General features: G+C 38.1%; 3 protein-coding genes across 3 annotated transcripts; 1 reads left to right on the top strand and 2 right to left on the bottom strand.

The window, feature by feature from the left end:
- Positions 1-18,360: 18,360 nt before the first annotated feature.
- LOC120576909 (coatomer subunit zeta-3) lies at positions 18,361-21,483 on the top strand. Its single transcript, XM_039827566.1, has 5 exons — positions 18,361-18,508; positions 18,852-18,999; positions 19,191-19,268; positions 19,350-19,434; positions 21,302-21,483. Exons 1-5 carry the CDS (start codon positions 18,361-18,363, stop codon positions 21,359-21,361), a joined length of 519 nt encoding a protein of 172 aa, XP_039683500.1. The 3' UTR covers positions 21,362-21,483.
- A 322-nt stretch (positions 21,484-21,805) lies between these two features.
- On the bottom strand, positions 21,806-23,810 carry LOC120576840 (uncharacterized). Its single transcript, XM_039827385.1, has 2 exons — positions 22,412-23,810; positions 21,806-22,317 (listed from the first exon to the last, which is right to left on the bottom strand). The coding sequence occupies exons 1-2, from the start codon at positions 22,666-22,668 to the stop codon at positions 21,858-21,860; spliced, it is 717 nt and encodes a 238-aa protein (XP_039683319.1). The 5' UTR covers positions 22,669-23,810; the 3' UTR covers positions 21,806-21,857.
- A 125-nt stretch (positions 23,811-23,935) lies between these two features.
- On the bottom strand, positions 23,936-25,926 carry LOC112416267 (pentatricopeptide repeat-containing protein At3g61360). The gene has a single exon (XM_024769501.2). The coding sequence runs from the start codon at positions 25,648-25,650 to the stop codon at positions 24,115-24,117; it is 1,536 nt and encodes a 511-aa protein (XP_024625269.1). The 5' UTR covers positions 25,651-25,926; the 3' UTR covers positions 23,936-24,114.
- Positions 25,927-26,648: the final 722 nt, after the last annotated feature.

Below are 26,648 nucleotides of genomic sequence, written 5' to 3' on the forward strand. Positions count from 1 at the left end.
CCACAGAGATTGAAAGGTGGCTCGTGCTCGGAAAGTTTACGAATCAGACAGAATACACCGGACTAGACTCTACAGAAAGAAGAATTCGGCAGCCATGGAAGAAGAGAATGCTCAGCTCCGTACCGAGTTAGCCACTCTAAGGGAAGAATTGGCTAAAGCTAATGATGTCATGACTGCTCTGCTAGCCGCTCAAGAACAATCAGCTACGGCTATCCCTATAGCCACAGCTATACCGGTGACTACAAGCGTGCTCCCAACCGCATCTGCAGACGCTCGCTTTGCTATGCCAGCTGGGTTTCCGTATGGGCTTCCACCGTTCTTCACTCCCAGTACTGCAGCGGGCACTTCGGGCACCTGCTAACAATGTTCTGATCCCTGCAACAAATGTTGTCTCCATCAATGCTACTTTGCCACAAACAACGGCAGCTGTCATCGAGCCTCTTGTGCATGCCTTACCTCAAGGTGTTAACATCAACACACCGTACGGAAGCATCCCCGTAACCAAAACCATGGAAGAGATGATGGAGGAACTTGCTAAAGAACTCCGTCATGAGATCAAAGCCCATCGAGGGAATGCGAACTCTTTCAAAACTCAAGATCTCTGCTTGGTGTCAAAGGTGGATGTCCCTAAGAAGTTCAAAATCCCGGATTTCGACCGATACAACGGGCTGACTTGTCCCCAGAACCACATCATCAAGTACGTCCGAAAGATGGGCAATTACAAAGACAATGATTCCCTTATGATCCACTGCTTCCAGGATAGTTTGATGGAAGATGCTGCAGAGTGGTATACTAGTTTGAGCAAAAATGACATCCATACCTTTGATGAATTAGCCGCTGCTTTCAAGAGCCACTACGGGTTTAACACCCGATTGAAGCCGAACAGGGAATTCCTCAGATCTCTCTCTCAGAAGAAGGAGGAAAGCTTCCGTGAATACGCACAGAGATGGAGGGGGGCAGCTGCCCGCATTACTCCCGCTCTTGATGAAGAAGAAATGACCCAGACATTCTTAAAGACCTTGAAGAAGGATTATGTTGAGAGAATGATCATCGCTGCCCCGAATAACTTTTCGGAGATGGTCACCATGGGAACTCGTCTGGAAGAAGCCGTCAGGGATGGAATCATTGTGTTCGAGAAAGCTGAATCCTCTGTGAATGCATCAAAGAGGTATGGTAATGGACACCACAAGAAGAAAGAAACGGAAGTAGGGATGGTGTCAGCTGGAGCCGGTCAATCCATGGCTACTGTTGCTCCTATCAATGCAGCCCAAATGCCTCCGTCATACCCATATGTGCCGTATTCTCAGCATCCTTTCTTTCCGCCATTTTATCATCAGTACCCTCTGCCACCGGGTCAACCTCAAGTATCCGTTAATGCAATTGCTCAACAGATAAAACAACAGTTGCTGGTTCAACAACAACAACAAAATCAGCAAGCTAGACATACTTTCCCTCCGATACCGATGTTGTATGCTGAGTTGCTTCCAACTTTACTCCATAGAGGGCATTGTACAACCAGACAGGGCAAGCCCCCACCTGATCCGTTGCCTCCAAGGTTCAGGTCCGATCTCAAATGTGATTTTCATCAAGGCGCCCTAGGTCATGATGTCGAGGGATGCTACGCTTTGAAGTATATCGTGAAGAAGCTCATTGATCAAGGAAAGCTGACTTTTGAGAATAATGTCCCACATGTCCTCGACAATCCTCTTCCAAATCATGCCGCTGTAAATATGATCGAAGTATGTGAGGAAGCTCCTAGACTTGATGTCCGTAACGTCGCAACTCCTCTGGTGCCTCTACACATCAAGCTGTGCAAAGCTTCTCTGTTCAGCCATGATCATGCCAAGTGCCTAGGATGCCTTCGTAATCCTTTGGGTTGCTATACTGTTCAAGACGACATCCAAAGCTTGATGAATGATAATTTTTTGACTGTTAGTGATGTCTGCGTGATTGTGCCAGTTTTTCACGATCCGCCTGTCAAGAGTATACCTTTGAAGAAGAATGCTGAGCCTCTGGTGATAAGGTTGCCCGGACCGGTACCGTATACTTCAGATAGGGCTATCCCGTACAAATATAATGCTACCATAATTGAAAACGGAGTAGAAGTGCCTCTGGTGTCCTTGGCTGTGGTGAACAATACCGCCGAAGGAACTTCAGCAGCCCTAAGAAGCGGAAGAGTCCGTCCACCATTGTTTCAAAAGAAGGCAGCTACGCCTACCGTGCCACCCATTGACAAGCCAACCCCGACTGATGTTTCCCCCGTTAACAGGGATGCGAGCCAACCAGGCCGATCTATAGAGGATTCTAATCTGGACGAGATTTTGAGGTTAATCAAAAGAAGTGATTATAAGATTGTGGATCAGCTGTTGCAAACTCCGTCGAAGATATCCATTTTGTCTCTACTCCTGAGTTCCGCTGCCCACAGAGATACCCTTTTGAAAGTATTGCAGCAGGCTTATGTGGATCATGAAGTAACTGTGGATCACTTTGGTAGCATAGTGGGAAACATTACCGCCTGCAGCAATCTGTGGTTCAGTGAAGATGAGTTGCCCGAAGCAGGAAAGCATCATAATCTGGCCTTGCATATCTCCGTGAATTACAAGTCCGACATGATCTCAAATGTGTTAGTAGACACTGGCTCATCTTTGAACGTGATGCCCAAGTCAACGCTGGATCAGCTGAGTTACCGGGGAACTCCTTTGAGGAGAAGCACCTTTTTGGTCAAAGCCTTTGATGGAACCCGCAAGAGTGTTCTCGGGGAGGTAGACTTGCCCATAACTATCGGCCCCGAAACCTTTCTAATCACCTTTCAGGTCATGGATATTAATGCCTCTTACAGCTGTCTCTTGGGGAGACCATGGATACACGACGCGGGAGCAGTGACCTCTACTTTGCACCAAAAGTTGAAATTTGCAAAAAGTGGAAAGCTTGTTACCATTCATGGAGAGGAAGCATACCTGGTTAGCCAGCTATCATCTTTCTCTTGCATAGAGGTAGGGTCTGCAGAGGGGACCGCTTTTCAAGGATTAACTGTCGAAGGTACGGAACCTAAGAGGGATGGAACTGACATGGCTTCTTTGAAGGATGCACAGAGAGCCGTTCAAGAGGGTCAAGCTGCCGGCTGGGGCAGGTTAATACAGCTTCGTGAGAACAAACATAAGGAAGGTCTTGGCTTTTCCCCAACTTCAGGAATTTCCACCGGGGCATTCTATAGTGCTGGGTTTGTCAACGCAATCACAGAGGAAGCAACTGGATTTGGCCCAAGGCCTGTATTTGTTACACCAGGAGGCATTGCGAGAGATTGGGATGCCATTGACATTCCCTCAATCATGCATGTTTCTGAGTAATATACCTTGTTGCTTAAATATCTTGTTTTTTCAAAATAACAATCATCTCGCTCTGCCCAAAGCGAGAGTGATATTTTCTGTAAGGGCATGTTTGTTTCGGCATTGCCGTTGATTAATAAAAAGTTGTCGTTTCTTTCACGACTGCTTTTTTTAGTGCCTTTTTTCCTTGGAAATAATGGTAATGCCAGAAAAAACCAAAACATCTGTATTTTCTTATTAATTTCAAAATCTGCATAAAAAACCTTCTTTCTAAAATCATCCAACCATTTTACGCAGATTGAACTATAATAAACCCGTTGGGCACAGTAACCCTGCATTCCCTCCGAATTTTGAGTTCCCAGTGTATGAGGCCGAAGATGAGGAAGGTGATGACATACCATATGAGATCACTCGGTTACTTGAGCAAAAAAAGAAAGTCATTCAGCCTCACCAGGAAGAGATTGAGCTTATCAACATAGGTACCGAGGAGAACAAGCGAGAGATCAAGATCGGTGCTGCTCTAGAGGAAGGGGTTAAAAAGAAGATCATCCAACTCCTCCGGGAATATCCGGATATTTTTGCATGGTCGTATGAAGATATGCCAGGTCTAGATCCTAAGATTGTGGAGCATCGGATCCCCACGAAGCCTGAATGTCCTCCCGTCAGGCAGAAATTGAGAAGGACTCATCCAGATATGGCTCTCAAGATTAAGAGCGAGGTTCAAAAACAGATTGATGCGGGTTTCCTCATGACAGTTGAGTACCCTGAATGGGTTGCCAATATTGTACCTGTGCCAAAGAAGGATGGTAAAGTCCGGATGTGTGTTGACTTCAGAGACCTGAACAAAGCTAGTCCAAAAGACAACTTTCCATTACCTCATATTGATGTACTTGTTGATAATACTGCTCAGTCTAAGGTGTTCTCCTTCATGGATGGTTTCTCCGGTTACAATCAGATCAAAATGTCTCCTGAAGATAGAGAAAAGACGTCTTTTATCACTCCATGGGGTACTTTCTGCTACAAAGTGATGCCGTTCGGCCTAATAAATGCTGGTGCTACCTACCAAAGAGGAATGACTACTCTGTTTCATGACATGATTCACAAAGAAGTCGAAGTATATGTGGACGACATGATTGTAAAGTCAACAGATGAGGAGCAACATGTTGAATATTTGACAAAGATGTTTGAAAGGTTAAGAAAATACAAGCTTCGATTGAATCCCAACAAATGTACATTCGGCGTCAGATCCGGGAAGTTATTAGGCTTCATTGTCAGCCAAAAGGGCATTGAAGTCGATCCTGATAAAGTCCGGGCCATCCGAGAAATGCCAGCTCCACAGACCGAGAAGCAAGTCAGAGGTTTCCTCGGGCGTTTGAATTACATCTCCCGATTCATATCTCACATGACCGCAACCTGCGGGCCGATCTTCAAGCTACTGAGGAAGAATCAGCCTATTGTATGGAATGATGAATGCCAAGAAGCTTTTGATAGCATCAAGAATTACCTGCTGGAACCACCTATCCTTGTCCCACCCGTGGAAGGAAGGCCTTTGATTATGTATTTGGCAGTATTTGATGAGTCCATGGGATGCGTACTTGGTCAACAAGATGAGACTAGAAAGAAAGAACATGCTATCTACTATCTAAGCAAGAAGTTCACCGATTGTGAAACTCGGTATACAATGCTTGAGAAGACTTGTTGTGCTTTGGCCTGGGCCGCTAAACGCCTGCGTCATTATTTGGTGAATCATACAACTTGGTTGATATCCAGAATGGATCCGATAAAGTATATCTTTGAGAAAGCTGCTGTTACTGGAAAGATTGCACGCTGGCAGATGCTTTTGTCTGAATATGATATTGTGTTCAAAACTCAAAAGGCAATCAAAGGTAGCATTCTTGCCGATCATCTTGCTTACCAACCTCTTGATGATTACCAACCAATTGAGTTCGATTTCCCCGATGAAGAGATTATGTATTTAAAATCAAAAGACTGCGAAGAACCGTTGATTGATGAAGGTCCAGATCCCAATAGCAAGTGGGGTTTAGTCTTTGATGGTGCTGTCAATGCTTATGGTAAAGGAATTGGGGCAGTCATTGTATCCCCACAGGGGCATCACATTCCTTTTACCGCCCGAATTCTGTTCGAATGTACAAACAATATGGCTGAGTATGAAGCATGTATCTTTGGGATCGAGGAAGCAATTGACATGAGAATCAAACACCTCGACATCTATGGAGATTCTGCGCTCGTCATCAATCAGATAAAGGGTGAATGGGAGACCCACCATGCTAAGTTGATTCCTTATCGTGATTATGCGAGACGTTTGCTGACATATTTTACAAAGGTTGAGCTGCACCATATTCCTCGTGATGAGAACCAAATGGCTGATGCTCTTGCTACTCTATCCTCCATGTTTCGAGTAAACCATTGGAATTATGTGCCATTAATCAAAGTGCAACGCCTTGAAAGACCTTCACATGTGTTTGCTATTGGGGATGTGATCGATCAGGCTGGTGAAAATGTGGTTGACTATAAACCCTGGTACTACGACATCAAATAGTTCTTGCTGAGCCGTGAGTATCCACCGGGTGCTTCCAAACAAGATAAGAAGACCCTGAGAAGATTGGCCAGTAGATTCCTGTTAGATGGAGATATTCTGTACAAGAGAAACTATGACATGGTATTGTTAAGATGTGTTGATGAACATGAAGCAGAGCAGTTAATGCATGATGTACATGACGGTACCTTCGGGACCCATGCTACAGGGCATACTATGTCAAGGAAATTGTTACGAGCAAGTTACTACTGGATGGCCATGGAGCATGATTGCTACCAGCACGCCAGAAAGTGCCACAAATGTCAAATCTATGCTGATAAGATTCATGTGCCTCCGCACGCTCTCAATGTTATTTCATCCCCATGGCCGTTCTCAATGTGGGGCATCGACATGATTGGAAGAATTGAACCGAAGGCTTCAAATGGTCATCGTTTCATCTTAGTGGCAATTGACTACTTCACCAAGTGGGTTGAAGCAGCATCTTATACCAATGTGACCAAGCAAGTGGTAGCTAAGTTCATCAAGAACAACATCATATGTCGATATGGTGTTCCCAGCAAGATTATTACCGACAATGGTACAAACCTGAACAACAATGTGGTGCAAGCTCTTTGCGAAGAATTCAAAATTGAACATCATAACTCTTCTCCTTATAGACCTCAGATGAATGGTGCAGTTGAGGCCGCCAACAAGAATATCAAGAGAATTGTCCAGAAGATGGTAACCACTTACAAGGACTGGCATGAGATGTTACCCTATGCTCTGCATGGCTACCGTACTACAGTGCGCAGTTCAACCGGGGCAACCCCTTTCTCTCTTGTATATGGTATGGAAGCAGTTCTTCCTTTGGAAGTGGAGATCCCATCTCTCCGTGTGATCATGGAAGCAAAGTTATCTGAGGCTGAATGGTGCCAAAGCCGGTAGGATCAGTTGAATTTGATTGAGGAAAAACGTATGGATGCCATGGCTCGTGGACAGTCATATCAAGCAAGAATGAAGACTGCCTTTGACAAGAAAGTCCATCCTCGAGAATTCAAGGTAGGAGAACTTGTTTTGAAAAGGAGGATGAGCCAGCAACCCGACCCAAGGGGCAAGTGGACGCCTAACTATGAAGGTCCTTATGTTGTCAAGAAGGCCTTCTCCGGTGGTGCTTTAATCCTTACACACATGGATGGTGTAGAACTTCCAAATCCAGTGAATGCCGATATAGTCAAGAAATACTTTGCCTAGAAATATGAAAAGAACAGCGTGGTAGGTCGAAAACCCGAAAGGGCGGCCTAGGCAAAAATACGCTTCCCGGTGGATCGAAAACCTGAAAGGGCGGTCCAGGCAAAAATAAGGGACAAAAAATATATGAAAAAGCTCGCTGAGATTGTACACAACTCAGGCAAGAATGAGCGTCTCGATGGACCGAAAACCCGGAAGGGCGGTTCATGCAAAAATGAGATTGAAACAAGAGGCAAGTAACTATATCTAGCCAACCACCATTCCCTTGGGGCATCTGCAGCTATTAATGACCATCTTCATCAAAAGCTCCTACGCTTGCGAATTCAAAGTTTCCAGGAAATGTAATGATTGCTGTGTTCAATGTATCACCAACCAATAAAATTACCATTTTCCAAGCTTTGTAAATCCGTGGAGTCACGCCTTCGGCTGACCACCACTCTTATACATCAAATTGAGCCTGTGCTTTTGTTTAAAACTCTATTTCCTTTTTACTTTCAAAGCTATGTACAAAAAACATTTTCTTTCTATTTTGATAATGACAATGCTTGAAACAAACATCTTGAAAATTGAAAAAGTTTTTGTCTATTTTTGAAAGCAAATCTGAGCAACAGGGTACATTCAAATGAAACATGCATGAGCGAGTGTATGTTGATGTCTATTTCAATATGTGTTACAAGCAGGCTCTTCCCCAGGATAGTCTGTGGTCAATGGCAAGAATGAAAAAACAGAATGAAAATGCATGAAAATGAATAGGCTCGCTAAGTTGAAAACCCAGAAGGGCGGCTTAGGCAAAAATGAGCACCCCGCTGGATTGACAACCCGAAAGGGCAGTTCAGGCAAAAATGGGGCATTGAAAAGAATTGATTTCCCCGGTGGATCGAAAACCCGAAAGGGCGATCCAGGCAAAAATGGGATGCAAAAAAATGAATGATGGAAAATTGAGAAAATAACATGCAAAAAGCATTGACCACAGATGCGACGTCCACGATACATCCGGCATTATTCCCAGTAGAGTCTCCCGAGATTCTATCCCCAGCAAGTTGCATAGCTACTGCCCTCAGCCATGGTTCCGACACGTCTCCCAACGACGTCGTCTCCAAAGAGGATTTCCAAGAATGTGTAATATAGCACGAGCCACTACGTGCCCAATACTCCAATGTCTTGTCTGTCTCTGCGAAACTGTGTCTACCAGCTGCCAACAATCATGCATTACAAGCATTCATACATGCATAATCATGCATATTACGTGCCCATGCATTTAATGAAACTGTTATATCATCCATGCATATTGCATTTCCAATGTCAACATCAGTCTCAATTCAATACTCATGTCAGGTTCTCTGTCAAAACCTTGTGAGCCAATAATATTGGTCAATTTCTACCTTTCAAATCAAATCGACGTCAAGTCAATTTCAACCTATATTTTGTCAAAAAAACCAATCCCCTGTGAATTTGTTTCTGTTCGGTCAAGTGACTAGTTCAAGTCCAAGAACAGCTTGTACCTATCAATTTGCTTATGTTATCGGTCGAGTGCCCAGCTCAATCCAAGAGCAGCTTGTACCTGTCAATATGTTTCTGTTTGGTCAAGTTACCAGTTCGCATCCAAGAACGACTTGTACCCGTTTACTTTTCAATGTTATCGGTCGAGTTACCAGTTCGAATCCAAGAACAGCTCGTACCTGTCTATGTGTCTATGATTTTGGTCAAGTGGCTAGTTCAAGTCCAAGAACAGCTTGTACCCATCTATCTGTTTCTGTTCGCTCAAGTGGCTAGCTCGATCCAAGAGCAGCTTGCGCCTGTCTATTTTGTCTTTGTCCCCGGTGGAGTAACCAGTTCGCATCCAAGAACAAGCTCGCACCTGTCTATTTGCCTTTGCTTTCAGTCGAGTGACCAGTTCGAATCAAGAACAACTCGTACCTGTCTACCTTTTCTATGTCCCCGGTCGAGTGACCAGTTCGAATCCAAGAACAACTCGCACCTGTTTGTCCGCTTTTATTCCAGGTCAAGTGCCCAGCTCAATCCAAGAGCAGCTTGTACCCGTCAATTTGTTCCTAGTCTCCTATCTACCCTGTTATCTATTATCTTGTCAATGTCTACCAATCCCGCAATGGATACGACATCTTTTGTTAATTCCAGCTTTCGTTTGTCTCGCACTCATAATCCAAATGTTGCATGGCATTCATGATAATTGAAAATGTACAAACGTATTTTTACGTCCAAACATAGTGCGAATGTTAATATTTAAGTATCTTCGTCCCGTCAAGCCAAAGACTCCGTCTCTTGACCCTCCGGACAAAGAAACTTAAATAGGGGCAGCTGTTATACCCTGATTTTGGACCTAAAAATACTCATTCAAATTTATTTTCTACCACTGATATTTGTCAATTTGCTGTTGTTTTACTCCGAACCTTTACTCTCTTTTCATCTGCATATTTTACTGTCTCTGTCTCAAAGTATGTTCAATCATGATTTTCTTGCATAAAGCTATCCAAAGTGTTTTTCTTGCATTACAAGTCATTTAAGAACTCTCTGAAACGTCGCTTTACTTTTCTTGCATTTTATTTCAAAAAATCATACAAAAGGGTATTTTGGTCATTTCCTGCAGTGGAACCCATTTTAGTCCCTGTGTTTGCCTCTGAGCCGTTTCAATTTGTCTGTACAAATCATTGTTGAGTCTTTGTTTAAAAATCATTTCAAAAATTGCATCTGAGTCAGTTTAGTCCCTAGGGGCATTTTGGTCTTTTCCTGTCAAAATTTCGGCAGAGAGGTATTTTAAAATACCTCATTTTTGTAGCTGGTTCATTTTAGTCCTTTTGTTAATTTTATTTTTTGGTTTCACTTTACGTTTTTTTCAAATTGCCAATTTTAGTCCAATTTTATTTTTTAATTGCATTTCAGTCCCAAACAGTTTATAAATTGCATTTTAGTCCAAAAATTCTTAAAATTACTTTTTAGTCCTTTTTTCATATTGCTGTTTAGTCCTTCAAGTTTCTTATTTTGCAGAAAGGTCCCAAATTCATTTCAAGTCCAAGGCCGAGCCAAAAAGGTCCCAAACAGATGTCACCACCTCATTGGTCCAAGATCACACATGGCAGCCTATAAAAGGTGCACAGTGCCACACAGACCCATTCAATCAGTGCCAACTCACAAACACTTTCCAACTTTCTCTTTCTGCTCCCAAAGATCAAAACTCAACAATTTCCAGAAATCACGAAGAACACCAAGAACACTCAAACCCTAACCGTTTCCAAATTCCACCAGAATCAACACAAATCAACACAAAACATCACAAATCAGTGCAAATCAACAGAGAATCAACAAGACCTTTCACAATTCTCAGAGATTCATCACTGAATCTTCATCATCGAATCGGTTTCCTTCGCAATTCAAGGTGCGAATTCGCCATTGGCAAACTCCAGCACCGATCACGAAGGAATCAGTGAGAAGAAGAAGAAGAGAAGCAGAATCTGGACCGGTGAAGAAGAAGAAGGAACGGCACCGATTTATTTTCGGTTTAAAGCAAGAAATCAACGAGCAGCACCAAAAATTCAAGCTTCTCAAAGATCTCCAGTTCGAAATCTCCAACTAAACCAGAGGTAAACACGTAAATTTCATCTTTCTTTCTCGAAAAGCATCAACGCAAGTGAATCGTTACAGATCGAGAAAGATAAAAAGGATTTGAGCCAAGAAAGTTTCAAACCTAAAATTTTTTTCAAAACCATAACACAAAATTTCAGATCTACAACGATTCAGACCTTGCATGTAAAATCTAATGCCATATTCTTGTTTAGAACGAAAAAGGATGTCTTAATCTGCAAAAAAATTTTGAAAACGGAGGAGTTTCTCATCTCCGGTGCGGCGGCGCCGCCCTGTTGGGCCGGCAAACCACCACACCGGAGCGGTGAAGCTCACCGGAGAAGACAACCGGAAGAGAGGAGAGAGGTGAGAGCTTCTCTCACTAGTTTTAGGTTAGAGAGAGAGAGGAGAAAGAAGACCGAACTGGACCGGTCCCCCAACCCTTTTATAACCAACTGAACCGGACCGGTCCAATTCTGGTTCGTTTTCCCTCAATCTAGACCGTTGGATCTAGGGTTCCATCTCCTGGATCAATCCAACGATCCCTGTGCTTTCCTGTGATCTGGTGTTGGGCTTTGGGTTTGGGCCTAGGGTTCTGTACGTTTTTTTGCTTTTTGTGCTGCTTACACCATGTTTTCTTGCTGATTGAACCCCCAGTTTGCTCAATTTTTTTTATAAAAATTCCTAAAAAATTCGTTATATGTTTCTTAACACATTTTAATACTTTTGTGATATTTTTCAGTGGTTTAAAAAATGATAAAAATATGTGTGTTATTTTTCTTGATTAATTTTGTGTTTGATCTAAGTTTGTGCATTTTTGTGGTATATTTTCTCATGAAATGTTGGCATGTGATGTGGATGATTGGTGTGTAATTTCATGATGAATATGTTGCTGATCATGTGTATATCTTGCTGATTGTGGATGTAGATTTTCATGTCTTTCTTGTTTTGCAAGCAATGTGTGTTTTTATCAAGAAATAAAGTGCAAAATACCTTTGAAAATGTGTCATGATTCTTGGCTTGAATATGTCCTATTTGTTCCCACATTATAGCTCAAAATCAAACCCCTTTAACATTGCTATAATGAGGGGATTATAGGTCATGTGCATTGTCTAAGTGTCATAACCAATTTTAGGTATATTTTGCCACTTTATTTCATTTCATTACTTTTTCCTCTCTTGCTATTCTATTCAATTTTGCTTACCTTTCTACTATTTTTATGCCTTATGACACTAACCATTTCATCTCACATTTCATTCATCCCATAGTTTTAGCATCTTTTTTTATTCATTTCTATATCAATTGGGTTTGTAATAATTTTAGATAGGTTAGTTTTTTTTTTTTTTTTTAATTCCTTGCAAGACCATAGCATGTATCTAGGACTCAATGTAAAGGACTATGGACACTATAAGTGATGTACACCGACACAAGCACCGACACGCACACACGTTGCATGATTACCGTTTAGATGTATGCTTAGGAAATGCGATTTTTAGACAAATGCCAATCTTCAAAAAAATAATAAATCAATCCCATCATTCAAATTTTTCCGAACAAACCTTGGAGTCAAAACTCCATTGAATTTTTTCCTTTATTTTCTTAAACAAATCCAAATGAATCCTAATTCCTACTTAGACTTTTTTAATAAACAATTGAACCAACATTCACCATTTCCTTCTCTTATGCCTTTAAGGCCTCTTCCTTTTCTTCAAAACCATTTTCCAACAAAAACTAAAATCAACCAAACACACAAAAAACATTTTTTGAGAGAGAACTACATGGAGTTTGATCCCTTAAATGGGTATGTAGGCATGAGGTCAAAACCTCTCCAAGTCCACTAAAATAAAACCTCAAACACTTTCTCCCCTCCATTCTTCACTCAAATAAAACTTCTTTTTTAAGTAGGCAATAAAAATAAAGCGTAGACATAAACTAAGAAAACGGCTCCTATAGAGTACTATAGTCACCGCGGGTGCCTAACACCTTCCCGTAGTGAAAACGACCCCCGAACTTCGAATCTAAGGGTTTTTTCTCAATTTTGCCCTTCCCAAGAAAAAATAGAGAATATCAAAGATTGAAAGGTTCAAGCCTAATTTATGACTTGACACCCGAAAATCGCGATAACACAACGGTTTAACCATCAATCGATATCGTTGATTGCATAATCATTTGGATGTGACTAATTTTTAGCATAAACCATATAAAATTTACTCTTTAGGTTATTGTTTTTTAAATGTATTCAGTCAAATTATACTCGGTTTGTTATATCTTTCGCTACAAATATCAATACACAAAAATTGGATTGGATTTATATGTAAAATAATGTTATGCATTTTTTTGTGTTAAATATCATGCACTAAAGGGAAGGGAGTCCGGTATTTCTTAGTTCAATCAAAAGATAAATAAAATATGGTTAATAATTGTTTCATTTAAAGTACACGTCATTTTATGAATGATTCATCTTAATGAAAGTTCATTAACTATTTGATGTTTGGTTGAAAAAGATTTATATTGATAATGTATATAAATCAAATAATAATACCCACCACTAAAAATACAAAATACAATAATGTGATATGCTTGATAGCTTATGTTATTTTTTTTCTCATTTTAATTAATATTTTTTGAAGAAATTTAAATATGAATAAAAAAAATATTTGTTGTTATTTATATTTATCAGCTACCAATATTCACTAATATACTATTAGTTACTTCTACCAAAAAAATAATTATATATACACACAAACTAATATACTATAAGTTATAATATTTATTTCTTTTCATAAAAATATAGTAATTTGTTTAATTAGTCAACGCATCTTATCATGAATATATGTTTATTTTATTGCATTTAGTTGTATTTTTTCTTTGGATAATATACCACATAATTAAATAAATATTGACCATATAATTTATATTGTAATAAAATTGTTCTTACTCTCATTAAAAATATAGATCCTATTACAATGAGTTAATCCATTTTTTAATAAAGATTTAAATAATGACATAATAAAGATAAAATTATAATTACAATAGTTTAAATGAAAAGTATTTTTTTTTTTTGGGTGAACTAAGAGTGAATAACACAACAGAGAAAAACTTGAACATCTCAACTAGATTGGCATGGAATGTGAGAAAACACATGAAGGGGATTAAATTATGTTGGTTTTTTATGAATTTTTTTTTCAGAATTTTAACCAAAAAAAACTGAGCAATAGATAATTAGAGAGAAAAGAGAGAGACAACACAATCAAACTATCCTGATTCACCCTACAATCTGAGGTTAGACCAACCCTTACATTTTTAATGAATTGTTTTACTATAATCACATAAGATTACGATTGTTTCAACAATTAAGTTAGGGACTTTCTTGCTTCGCAATCACTCAAACTAAGTAGTATTCTCTTCATTTAAAAAAAAAAGTAGTATTCTCTTCATTAAAAAAAAAAATATGTAGTATTATATCCTTTTAGGTATAAGACTAAAATTAAGTGCTTACGTTGAAGTAGTTATAAAAATACTTGTTACATCACATCACTCAAATTTGATTATTAACTGAATAATTGAAGAGATTCTACTTTTCTTTTTGTCGATATATGGAATAGAAAACTCGTTTTTATGAAAAATAGAGAATTAAGTCAAAAACAAGGAGTGAACCATCAAATATGTCCTTGAATTAGTACGGGTCGGTCAAATTCATCCCTCAATTATGCGAAATATCAACTTAGTCCCTGAATTTGTCAGACGCCCATCAAAAAGGTCCCTCCGTCCAAGTGCTCCATTAGCCATGCTGACGTGTCACCCTGCATGATGTGTTGTCTTGTACACGTGGCAAAAAGAAAGCCACGCGTTCAAGGACTAATTTGATGGATACTGGAAAAATTTCAGTTTTCACTTTAATTTTTTTATGTTATTCCAATTTTGCCCCTGTATTACCCATACCTCCTTCCTCACATTTCAATCAGAAACATCAAAAACGTCTTTGACCCTTCTCCTTCCCGCTAAAACTTTCTCCATTCTCACCTCTCCAAAATCATCTTCATCTCCGGCGATTCTCACGTATTTAAGACTTATGACTTGTTAATGCCCCATAATTGGGTTGCTTTTGCCTATGTAATTTCTCAGACTTATGACTTATGACCTATGACTTTTGCCTATGTAATATTTCAGTTTCAATTTGTGTGTTCTGACTTTTTTACTTAATTTTGTACATATATGCTTCAAGGATCAATTTGATATCTGATTAAACAATTCAGGGACTTATTTGATAGGTTTTTAATATAACGTATGGATCTATTTGGTAGATAGAGAAATAATTCAGGGACTAATTTGATAAAAATATTATTACACAAAGGTTACATTAATGAATTATCTTCAACCTTTTTTCATAAGAACTTTACACACACCTAGAACACAAATTCCTGGGCAAGCATAGAACTTTGGCAGAGGGCAAGCATAGAATGGCCTTCCTAGGTTTTTTGAAGTATTGGATTTTCTATCAACACAAATTCTAGGACACCAACATTTGAGCACTCTGACATCACCATTAAACTTGGAGCTTGAAGATAAAGCTCGACTTTCATAACTATTTTTTTTCCCATATTCCCACCCCCATCATTTTAGATTCAATTTCAATAGTTTTGCTTCAAGAAATTTTGAGGATTTTGGCTTTCAGATTCAATACGAAAAAATTAGGGTTTGAAGTTTTTTGAATTGGAGAAGAACTGGACTACTTATTATTGGAGGAAATTTTGGTGATTTTAGAGTGTAGATTGCAGATTGTGTAATTAGGGTTACAATTTTATACAATTGGGGAAGAAGAGCCGTTTGGGAAGAAAGCCAAAACATTTTCTGCAAATCAATCAATTTAGTCCTTTGAAATGTTAGTTATTATCGGCCAAATTAGTCACTGCCTACGTGGCGTCTGACATGTGAGAGGTTAACGGCCACGTCAGCCCCGTTAATGCTCCGTTTGAACAGAAGGACTAACTTGATTGACATTTAACAAATTCAAGGACTAAATTGATATTTTTCTTAATTAAGGGATGAATTTGGACGACCAGTAAAAATTCAAGGACGAAGTTGATGATTCACTCCAAAATCAAGTATAACATTTGGTTAGAGAAGGTGGACACGCCCTCCCCATGATTACTTGAAGTGCAATGTGGATCCATCATTTTCTATGCGTAATAATAAAGTGAAAATTGCTCTAACTCTCATACAAACTGACCAAAATATTCCCCGCCTGAGTTAACTCACACATGTATTATACCCAACGTGACTTAAGTCACGTTCGCTACATTGGTGCATCCCAAGTGAGTTAAATCACATAGGTTATAACCCAGCATGAGTTAACTCATGTAGGTTATAACCTCAGTGTGAGTTAACTCATACAGGTTATACTTCGTTATATTGAACGTAAGTTAACTCACGCGGGTATTTTGATCGGTTTGTATGGGAGTGAGCGTTTTTTGTTGGGAGAAGAGCAATTTTTCTAATAAAGTTGGAATTGGTATATGTTGAGAGATGAATTGGGTATGTTTGTTGGTGCGAAAACTATGTGGTTAGAACCTATTTTGTGTGTTTTATTGGCGTGGTGAAGGCGTTACTTGATGTTATAGATTTGATCAAAGAATTGAGTTCTAAGTATGATTTAATTATTAGAAAATCTCGAATGTTAGTTGAGTCTAGTTATTACAATCCTTATTGTTACAACTTAATGGTTTGGTTGTGCGGACGTCTTATGTGGAATCTCAAGTTAAAACTCGAGTTACAACATTCTTCTTCACCATATGTGTGTTTACTTGACCACCGACCACTTGACCAATAGCAAAAAAAATTACAATTCTCATGTTGATTTTGCTAACAGAGAAGATTGTCATGTATAATGCCAGTTCTCAAGTTTACCATGACATTCCTACATGTATTGATCTTTTTATGTTTAATAAAATGATCTAGTCCCTTTCCTTTATAAAAAAAAAAAAAAAAAAAAAAAAAAAAAAAAAAAGAGCTAGTTTTTCACTTTGAGAAAGAAACTAAAGCATAATTATTATACAAGCATTTACATAAACATAAGATTTATTTTATTTGTATGAATAATTGTGTTTTAGATTTATAAATTTTTGGTGGACTATTTATAATTTTAGTCATTACTAAATGTGTTTAACAATCTATTCAATCCAAACCACAATAACGATATAACCAACCATAACCAAAAAAATGAAAAGGTAATAACCAAAAAGAAAACATACACACAACTTTTTATCCTTTGATTTGATTATTTTCATCATAAAAAATAAAATAAAAAAGTTGAATCTAAACAAAATCAAACCGATCATGTTTTAACTTACATGGATTATATGTAAATTAAGCTTTGAGTTATTAATTATTAGATTAGATATGAGATATGATGTTTAACGTTGGTAGACATTTTGAAAAAATCAAATAAGAAACTGGAAAAAAGAAATTCATTTGAAATTTTCAGAGTTAGTTAGTTTGAACAACACAGATTCTGGCTATGACAAAGGTATTAATATTTCTATTTACCAAATCATCCTTGTCTTAACCAAATTGAATATCTCATTTGTCACATTTACATGTTACATACATCTCCAAAGTCACTGTTTCACCAAAATGGCATCTCATGTATGTGTCTCTCCTTTTCTCTTTACATTCAAGTTGTCAACATTTTAATGTCATATATCTTATGGTATACTCTTCATTGCATTCAAATCATAATGTATAGCTGATTATTACTAATGCATCTATATTATATTTTCATTCATCCATTATGTGTTCCAGGTCAATCTTTATTCCTATAAATATAAATAACATTCTTCTCTCTTGCATTCAATTTCAGATCTGTTTATGACATTTTATTCTTGGTATTTTCTTGTAAACTATACCAACATCAATTTATAAATCTACATCTTGGTTTTCATCAATTTGGGGAAGCATTGATATGCAACTTTGTATTGTCAAATGTAATAACCATGTGTTGATATTGTAACATGATGGTAACAAAAATATCATACAAGAATAAGAGTAGTATGTCATACAATTTTATTGGCTTACAGTCACAGTTTATATTTCTCCAAGGTTTCTAATAAAATGACATCGCATTTGACTGAATCGATGTTGGAAATAAATTCAGTGGTTGATTTTGAGAAACACTAGTAGCTTTCTCGAAGGTTTTCATTGAAATAGTATCGCGGTTGACTGAGCATCTGCCGTAAATTAATTCATGGCTGTGTGAATCGTGAGTGTGTCTCACAAGGAAGGAAGAAGATGAATATTGTGCTGCTAAACCCTTACTTTTAACCCTCGTCACATTCTCTCCTTCTCTAGCACTCAATCGATTCTTAATATCCTCCCACTCGAAATCAGCCACTAAACCCATTTTCAGCATCAGGTCAGCCAACAACAATGCTACTTTACCAAAAACCTTTGAGAAAGCGGCTAGTGCTTCTTGAATGTTTAAACATGACGAAACCATTATCGAACTAAAAAAATGTTACGCTGTACCTCGTTTTTTGCTTGAATTTTGCTTTTTATGTTTATGAGATTTGCATGTTTAGAAAGAGCTGGTGGAAGAGGGAGATATCAATATCTGCGTTAAGGTATTATTGGCCACAAGTATCATGTGACACACCTTTGTTGTAGGTTTCATGTCCTATGATAAAAAATATCCTTCTTTTAGACTCCGAGGGAAAGCGTGTTGCAGTCAAGTATTTTTCAGATGACTGGCCAACAAACAGTTCAAAACTAGCTTTTGAGAAGTTTGTGTTCACCAAGACTATTAAGACAAATGCTCGCACAGAAGGTAAACATAAATTACAGAGTTTAACACAGATCACAAACTCATAGTTTCCTACCAAGCCATATGTATTACTAGTTATTGCATAAGAGACCAAAAAACTTTTTTGCCAATCACTGATGGTATGAAAAACTGTCAGATTAAAATTTGAACCAACTAGAAGATTGATTATTCTGTCCCAATATGAATCTATGAAATTAACTGCAAAATTTTTAGTCGGAATATTGTTTATTTTTATCATGACACTCACTATGAGGAACTGTGAAAGTTTTGGCCATTGTATCATATGGACATTAATGTTTTATGTGTGTTATTTTGTAGCTGATATGTTGTTTGGCATTATCTACAGCTGAGATAACATTACTTGAGAACAATATCATTATTTACAAATTTGCACAAGACCTGCATTTCTTTGTCACCGGCAGCGATGACGAAAATGAGATTGTTTTAGCTTCAGTTCTTCAAGGATTCTTTGATGCAATCACCCTTCTGTTGAGGTATTTTGGCTGTAAAAAATTTATCAGTTGATTCAACCGATTGAACCAATTGAACTATTACTTGGAGGTCTCGCCAGTTCAATCTCTAGTCCAATAATGAAAATATTGAATTTTAAATTTAGATGTCAATACGGACGCAATTTTATTCAACATGCTTCTATTTGATATATTATATTTTGTATCATTTATAGGAATAATGTTGACAAAAGAGAGGCACTTGAGAATTTGGATCTCATTCTGTTATGCCTTGATGAGATTGTTGATGGAGGGTATGTGTATGATTTTAGTCACATTTTGTTACTTTCGTACCAGTTCAATTCATTGTTTAAAACTAATTTCCTACCTTGAAGGATGATACTCGAAACAAATGGACCACTTATTGCTGAAAAAGTAACCTCGCACACCATAGATTCCGACTCCGCCTTGTCTGAGCAGGTAGTGCAACATTTTTTTTTTTATCAAACAAATAAATGCATTAAAAAATCAGGCGAGGCCTGAACCTTTTACAAACAAAAATTACATGATGTTCCTAGTGTATGGTTGTCCTGTGTTATCTCTAAAAAGAGTGAGCAGAAGAAAAATAGGGGGGAGGAGCTCCACCACTGTGAAGTTAACAAAGCCAAACTCTTACCATTTTTAGCCAAGGAGTCCGCACCTGCATTCCCTTCTCTATGTATATGCGTGCAAACACATTTAATTTTCTGCGCCAAAGCCAAACAGTTATTCCATCTAGTCCGGAGCTGCCAAGGAACATGCTCACTTGAGCTAAAAGCCTTCACAACCAATTTGGAGTCAGTCTCTAACCATATATCCCTTAGATTGTACTCTATGGATTTTTCAATGGCAAATATAGCTGCGCAAAGTTCAGCCTTAAAACAAGTAGCATGTCCGATATTTTGCGCAAAACCCCCCAGAGAATGCGTCTGCCAGTTACGAAAAACACCTCCAGTTGCTCCACATGAGGGGGCACCAAACGCAGACCCATCAAGATTGATCTTAACACGGCCCTGAACAGCTGGACTGATCCTCATTTGAAGCCCAAACAAGTGAAGAATTTTGAATTCAGTCATAGAGTTTTTGCTCTTCCAACCTATCAGCTTATAACTCAACTTAACTTCTGCAATAATATTGTTTGAGACTGGCAACAGACTTGCTCTTTCCCTGAAAAAGCCTAGAATTTCTCTCAACCCAAAGGGTCCAGATGACCTGGATAACCGCAGCACTCATAATCTGGTGCACCATTTGGCCCTCTCTATCCTGATCACCAAGGAGAAGAGAATTCCAACAGTCGAGGTCCAAGTTTAGGTCCGTAACTGCACTGAGCCAGCTCCGGATTTTCAAAGACAGAGGACAGTTCAGGAAAAGGTGAGAAGATGTCTCAGATTGATTCATGCAAAAAATGCAAACCGAAGCTAAGCTGCACCCTCTTTTTTGGAGATTTTCGTCAGTAGGTAGCCTATCATGAGAATACATTTTTTTCCATATTATTTTACACCAAGGAAGCTTAGGAAAGTTGCCTTTAGGATGTAAATAAGCTCGCTTGTTCGTCAGATTGCCATCAGCTGAAGTTGTCCAGTTTAGCTTATCAGAGGCAGCTCCATGTTAATCATTTGATTGTGGAGCCTGGCATCTTTCTGCAACATTCTTTCTGTCAACTTCATTTCTGTAATGTGTGTTAACATCTGGAGAGACACAACTTTCTGAAATTAAATCATCCACAGTCGGTGCTGCAGTTGTAGGCTGTGTAGCACTGAAACTTCAGATTCAAAGTGTGGTTGAGTGTCTGACACGGCACTGACACTTGTGACTACATACCATAACTTCTATTTTCTCAAATTATTATCAACGGGGTCTAGATATCGGGGAAGTAGATCCTCTCCCGGTTGTAAAGTTTCTACAGTGAAATCACAACCATTAATTTAGTACTGCCATTATAGTCAACACCAATTGAAGGGTTGGGATACACAGTGGACAGGCTCCAATGAAAACCCCACTGGAGAGGATCCGTGTCCAGGTGTCAGTGTCGTGCATGTGCCACTGCTTCACGAGTTCTAGGTATTCTCTCTAAATTTAACGGTACCAACGACCAATGAAGCACCATGCTTTAGCCGTAGAAGATCCAGTTCATAAATTTTCCATATAACATGAGGTTGCTAGAATTATTCCTCAAACTTGTTTTACATTTAAGGAAAATAAATAGTTATTATCATACTCATTATCACGCAGTTTTGACAGTTATATTTTAGGTTAAACATATCATGTTACTTTAACATTTGACCTGACTTAACTTTTCATATTGCAGACACTAACTCAAGCATGGGCTACAGCTAGAGAACATTTGACAAGAACCCTTTTAAAATGATGTTTTAACTTTGAATGGAGTGAAAAGAGTTTTGTTATATTTGAGGGACTTTTCTATCTAGACAATTAGTTTTATGCACTCATTTGTTGAGTTGGTATGGCGAGGAACATCATATGATAAAAGCTGATCTAGGTTTGTTTTTATTCTGTTATAGTTCTGGTTTTGTTAGTCAAATACTTGAAATGAGTTATTTTCCTAAATAACCACTTAAAACCAAAATATATGGCATTGTCCAATGTCACTCCTTTATTTGTCCACTGTAAGTTTATTGAAAGAAGAAAATTGTTGCTTCAATAAAAATTATGTTCAGAAACATAATTCATTTAATTTAATCATAATTTAAATTTAAAGAACTACATGTGTTAGTATATAGGAAAAAATTCACCCAAATCTAACAGTAGCTACTGTATTTGAAACACCAAATGGTGGCTGTAGAGGATCCCGATTCATAACTTTCGCTATATTCATTTTATTTTATTTTTTGAAGGAAAGATGCTTATAGCTTGTCATTAAAAATAAGATTGTCAATACAGAGGGGTACATGATAATAAATGGTGGGACTAACTACTAATGTGGCCTCTCCTACGAAAACATGAGCAACCTCATCTGCTTGTCTCTGAATAAACTCCACCCTAGAGTTTGTGAACTTTGTGGATAAAATGCCGCGACATGCTGTAATGACATTACCGAATTCAGAAACATCATCTTTACGCGCGTAAAATGCCAACTGTGTTGTTCTGGAATCCACTTCAAAGTCAATATTATCCAGTTGCATGTCCCATAGCCACTCTAACGCATGATATAAACCCAAGGCTTCTCTGACGTCAGCCGCATGAACCACTGCAAAATTCATGGTTTTAGCTAGCACAAAATTTCCTTCGCCGTCTCTACACAAACCAATTCCAGTTCTGTTTTGGGAGATGGAAAAACTTGCATCAATATTACATTTGAGTTTCCTGAGAGAGGGCACACCATGAATATGATCATCTGAAGGTTGAATTATTCTCAGCATGGGCTGTTCATTATGTGAAAATGCTTGCTACTGCATACCTGTTATGTTGGCAAAATGCCAATCTTCTTTCTAACAGCACACGTGCTCTATCTACTACCATTGCACATGACTCGTTCTTGTTCTCCCAAATCAGCAAATTCCTGCGTTTCCAAAGACTCCAAAACACGGTTGCAAGCTGCTGCTTGAGTTCAACCAATAACATACGCAGCAACTGAAAAACAACATCAGCTGCCGAGTTTGCTGTGAGGACAGCAGCATTAATTTCCTGCGCCAAACCTGTACCGCAAAAGGGCATACAAACATGACGTCTGCCATATCCTCATTTGCAGAATCGCAACTCTCACAATTTGTAGGACAATTGACTCCTTTGTCTTGCAAGCGTATTCGAGTTGGAAGGCACCCACGACACATACGCCATACCAAATTTTTCACTTTCGGAGGGACCTTTAACTTCCAAATGGCTGACCACTCACCCGGTCGACGAAGATAAGACGTGTCAATAATCTCTTCAACACAAAGTCTATACACACTTCGAACCGAGTACTTTCCATTCTTTTCGGCTTTCCAAATGAAGTTGCTAGAATTATTCCTCAAACTTGTTTTATGTTTTAGGACTATAAATAGTTATTATCTTACTCATTATCCCGCACTTGACTGTTACATTTTAGGGTAAACATGTGACATTACTTGACAGTGAAGTTTTGACATTCCAGACACGAACTCAAGCATGGGCAACAGCTAGAGAACATTTGACAAGAACCCTTTTAAAATGATGTTTCAACTTTGAATGTTTGAATGGACTAAAAGCGAGTTTTGTTATATTCGAGGGGACTTCTCTATCTTGACAATTAGTTTTATCCTCTCATTTGTTGTAAGCGACCTAGTTAAGTTGGTATCGGTAGCATCATATCATAAAAACTGATCTAGATGTGTTTTTATCCTGTTGTAGTTCTGGTTTTGATTGTCAAATACTTGAAATGATTTGCTTATACTAAACAAACACTTGGAACCAAAATAAATGGCATTGTTCAATGTCACTCATTTTTACAATGCAAAGTTAACAAAAGGAGGAAATTGTTGCATCAATAAAAATTATATTGCAAAAACCTTAGTTTTTCATTTGGTTCCACCAAAACACAAGCACCATACCATATCTTCTCACCTAGTAAGCAAGAAATTAATCCCACCCCCCTGATCTAGTTAGGTTGCAATTACAGATCCCCTTTTACCCTGACACAAGGATTATGCAGAAGAACTATATATCATTGGGCTAAAACTTAATTTGGTATGTTTGGATAAACAGTTAAATCAAGTGCTTATTGCATAAGGGCTTATGTATACACTATTTCAGTAACAAAAGATAAAATAAAGTCAAACTGCTTTATAAGCTATCCGAAAGAGATTATGGGAATGAGCTAAATTATGCACATGCCATAAGCTGTTTCTATAAGTTCTTCCAAACAAGTACTTCATTCGTAGAGATAAATTCAAATTTGGCAATCCAAAGTCCAAACAGGCCCTAATGGAACAGATTGAATGCAAAATCACTAGGTCAAACCAAATAAACGTAAATATTTAGATGGCTAGATAAAATGGTATAGCGTTAGTGTTGTCACTTGGGGGTATAATAAAGTAGCTATTCATTAAATCATAATTTAAAGAATTACACATGTTAATATACAGGAAAAAAATTCACCAAATTCAGGCAGCAACATAATTTATATTTGAAATTATAAAGATGCTACATTATAACCTTGGAGTCAGAAATACCAGTAGCATGTCCTCTAGACGGTGGTAAGACACTTCGCAATTTCTTAATCATCTGATCAAGCTCCTTTAATTTGTCGACATCCCGCGATTGCTTCAAAAGCCTCTCCAGCATTAGAAATGCTGTAGAACTAATATATCTTCCTCTCTCTAACGTTTGTTTCGAGCATGAAAAAGCTTCTTGCACCAAACCCCTTGAACATAACCCAGTTACCAAAAGATCTAAAGCATGAGCATGAGGACAATGTCCTTTCTCCACAAGGTAATTCCATAAACTTAAACTCAAATCAAGCCGGCTATTGTGACAAAAATATTTCATCAGCACCACAACTGTCCTTGTTTTCGGAACGAATTTCCTCTTAGTCATTTTCTGATAAAGCTCAGACACACCTTCAATCCCTCTTGACTTCATCAATCCTAAGAAAATTGTATGATAAGTTACACCATCCGGCAAAATTTGCTTTTCAATCATCCCATCCATCAACGAAAGCGCAGATACAACATCTCTATTTCTAACCAACGTCGTAATCAACGCATTATAAACACCAGAATCAACAACCAAATTTCTCAACGGAATCTCATTAAACAACTGCCACGCCTTCCCCGGATTCTGAACCAACCCTGCTCCATGAATCAACGTAGTTATCGTTTCAACCGACACAACAAACTTCCTACTCTCCATCTCTTCCAAAAGCCTCAAAGCATCACCAAACCTCCCTTTCTTACAATAAGCATCAATCCTAATACCAAAACTCACACTATCAGGCTTAAACCCCCGCTTAACCATCTCATGATAAAACAACTCAACAGACGTAACATCACCCGTTTCCTTAAACCCTAACAACAAAATATTCATACTCTTCGTATCCGCCTTAAACCTATCCACAAACCTAACAAAAACCGACCTCGCCTCCTTCATTTGCCTCTGCGTCGCAAACACTTTAAGCAACACATTAAACTCATCACTCCCAAACTCCCTCCCAACAAAAACCTCCTCCTCCATCCTCCTAAACCCATCAAGCGTTTCCTCAAAAGATTTATACTTAGCAATCTTCGCCAACATTATATTCATTGCCTTCAATGTAAGCAAACCAGGGTATGTATTCGCAATTTGTATCAACAAGCTCCAAGCTTTATCGAAGTAACGCATTCTTGTTAATATATGAAGTGTGATTTCAAGTGAACTTGCACATGGGTTGGTGTGAGTGTTTTTTATAGTGAAATTGAAAAACTCCAATGCTTTGAGTCCATTGGAATGCGAAGCGAATAAGCGTATAAGAATGTTTTGAATTAACGAAGATGGGATTGGTGTTGTTGGTGGGAAATAGTGAAGGAGTGTTGGGTGTAAGGGCTTTTGTGGGAATGGGTGGTTGTTGATGATTGTTGTGATTGTGTCTATGTTAGGGAGATTTTTGGATTGTGTTGTGAAGTGGTTGTTGAATATGTATGAGGCTGGTTTTGGAGTGTGGATATGGTTTTTGAGGTTGTTGAAGAAAAAGAGTTTGTGCATTTTTTGGTGTTATGGAAGAGACCCACCATGTGTTTGATAAAATGTGTGAAAGGGAATTGGAATTAAGAAAATTTGAGAAGGGTTTTGGATCCTAATTTTATAGACTTTGAGGAATGAGGTTATATTCAGTATGAAAATGGAATTGAAATATGATGTATTTTTCTTCTTCACTTTTCAGTTATGCTTCTGTAAAAACGATTGAAAGTTGATTCCAATGAGGTGCCACTGTTGCAGTTGGAATCGTGAGTAGGAGAAGTATTGTTTTTTTTTTTTTTGTTTTTTGTGGCCGGGGTTTGAACCCGGACCTTCTTGCATATTTTATGGGAAGGGATTTTGAGAGACTAAATAAACTACTTTTTCTTCAAATTTGCACTTATCGATCAACTTTATCTTTTTTGTGGTGGTCAAATTTCTTACATGTATTATCCTTATCAATTGAAACTATTTTTCCTTGAATTTGCACGCATCGATCAACTTTATCTATTTTATCTTTGAATTATTTGAAATAATCAACATGTTTTTGAATTTTTTAATGTCAATCAATTTAGCATATCAATCACGTTTGTTGTTAACAATGCTGACGACGAAGTGTTCTAACTCATCTTCATAGGTCAAATTAGATAGGAAATTTTTTATTTTTGTTTGTATTTTTTTGAACGCAAGTCTTACAAATTGTTACACTGTGAAATTGATCACTAAATCATTCATTAAAAAATTAAATTGGTCACTCAAGTGTTTAAGAGAGTAAATGACATTTTTCCAACGCTTAAATTGCAACTAGTCACAATCAGAATAAGTTGCTTTTTCCATTTTTTATCCTAGTTTATACACATAAATAAAACTCACAATATATATTGGGAAAAATTCAAGTCCCACATCGGATAGATAAGACTCTTGAGAAAGAGTTTATAAAGAGGAGACAATCCTCACCTTACAAACCAGTTTTGTAACAATATCCTCTACTAAGATAAGATGGTTAACACACAACTATTATTGTT

This window comes from Medicago truncatula, chromosome 7, assembly GCF_003473485.1.
Source record: "Medicago truncatula cultivar Jemalong A17 chromosome 7, MtrunA17r5.0-ANR, whole genome shotgun sequence".
NCBI classification, from domain to species: domain Eukaryota; kingdom Viridiplantae; phylum Streptophyta; class Magnoliopsida; order Fabales; family Fabaceae; genus Medicago; species Medicago truncatula.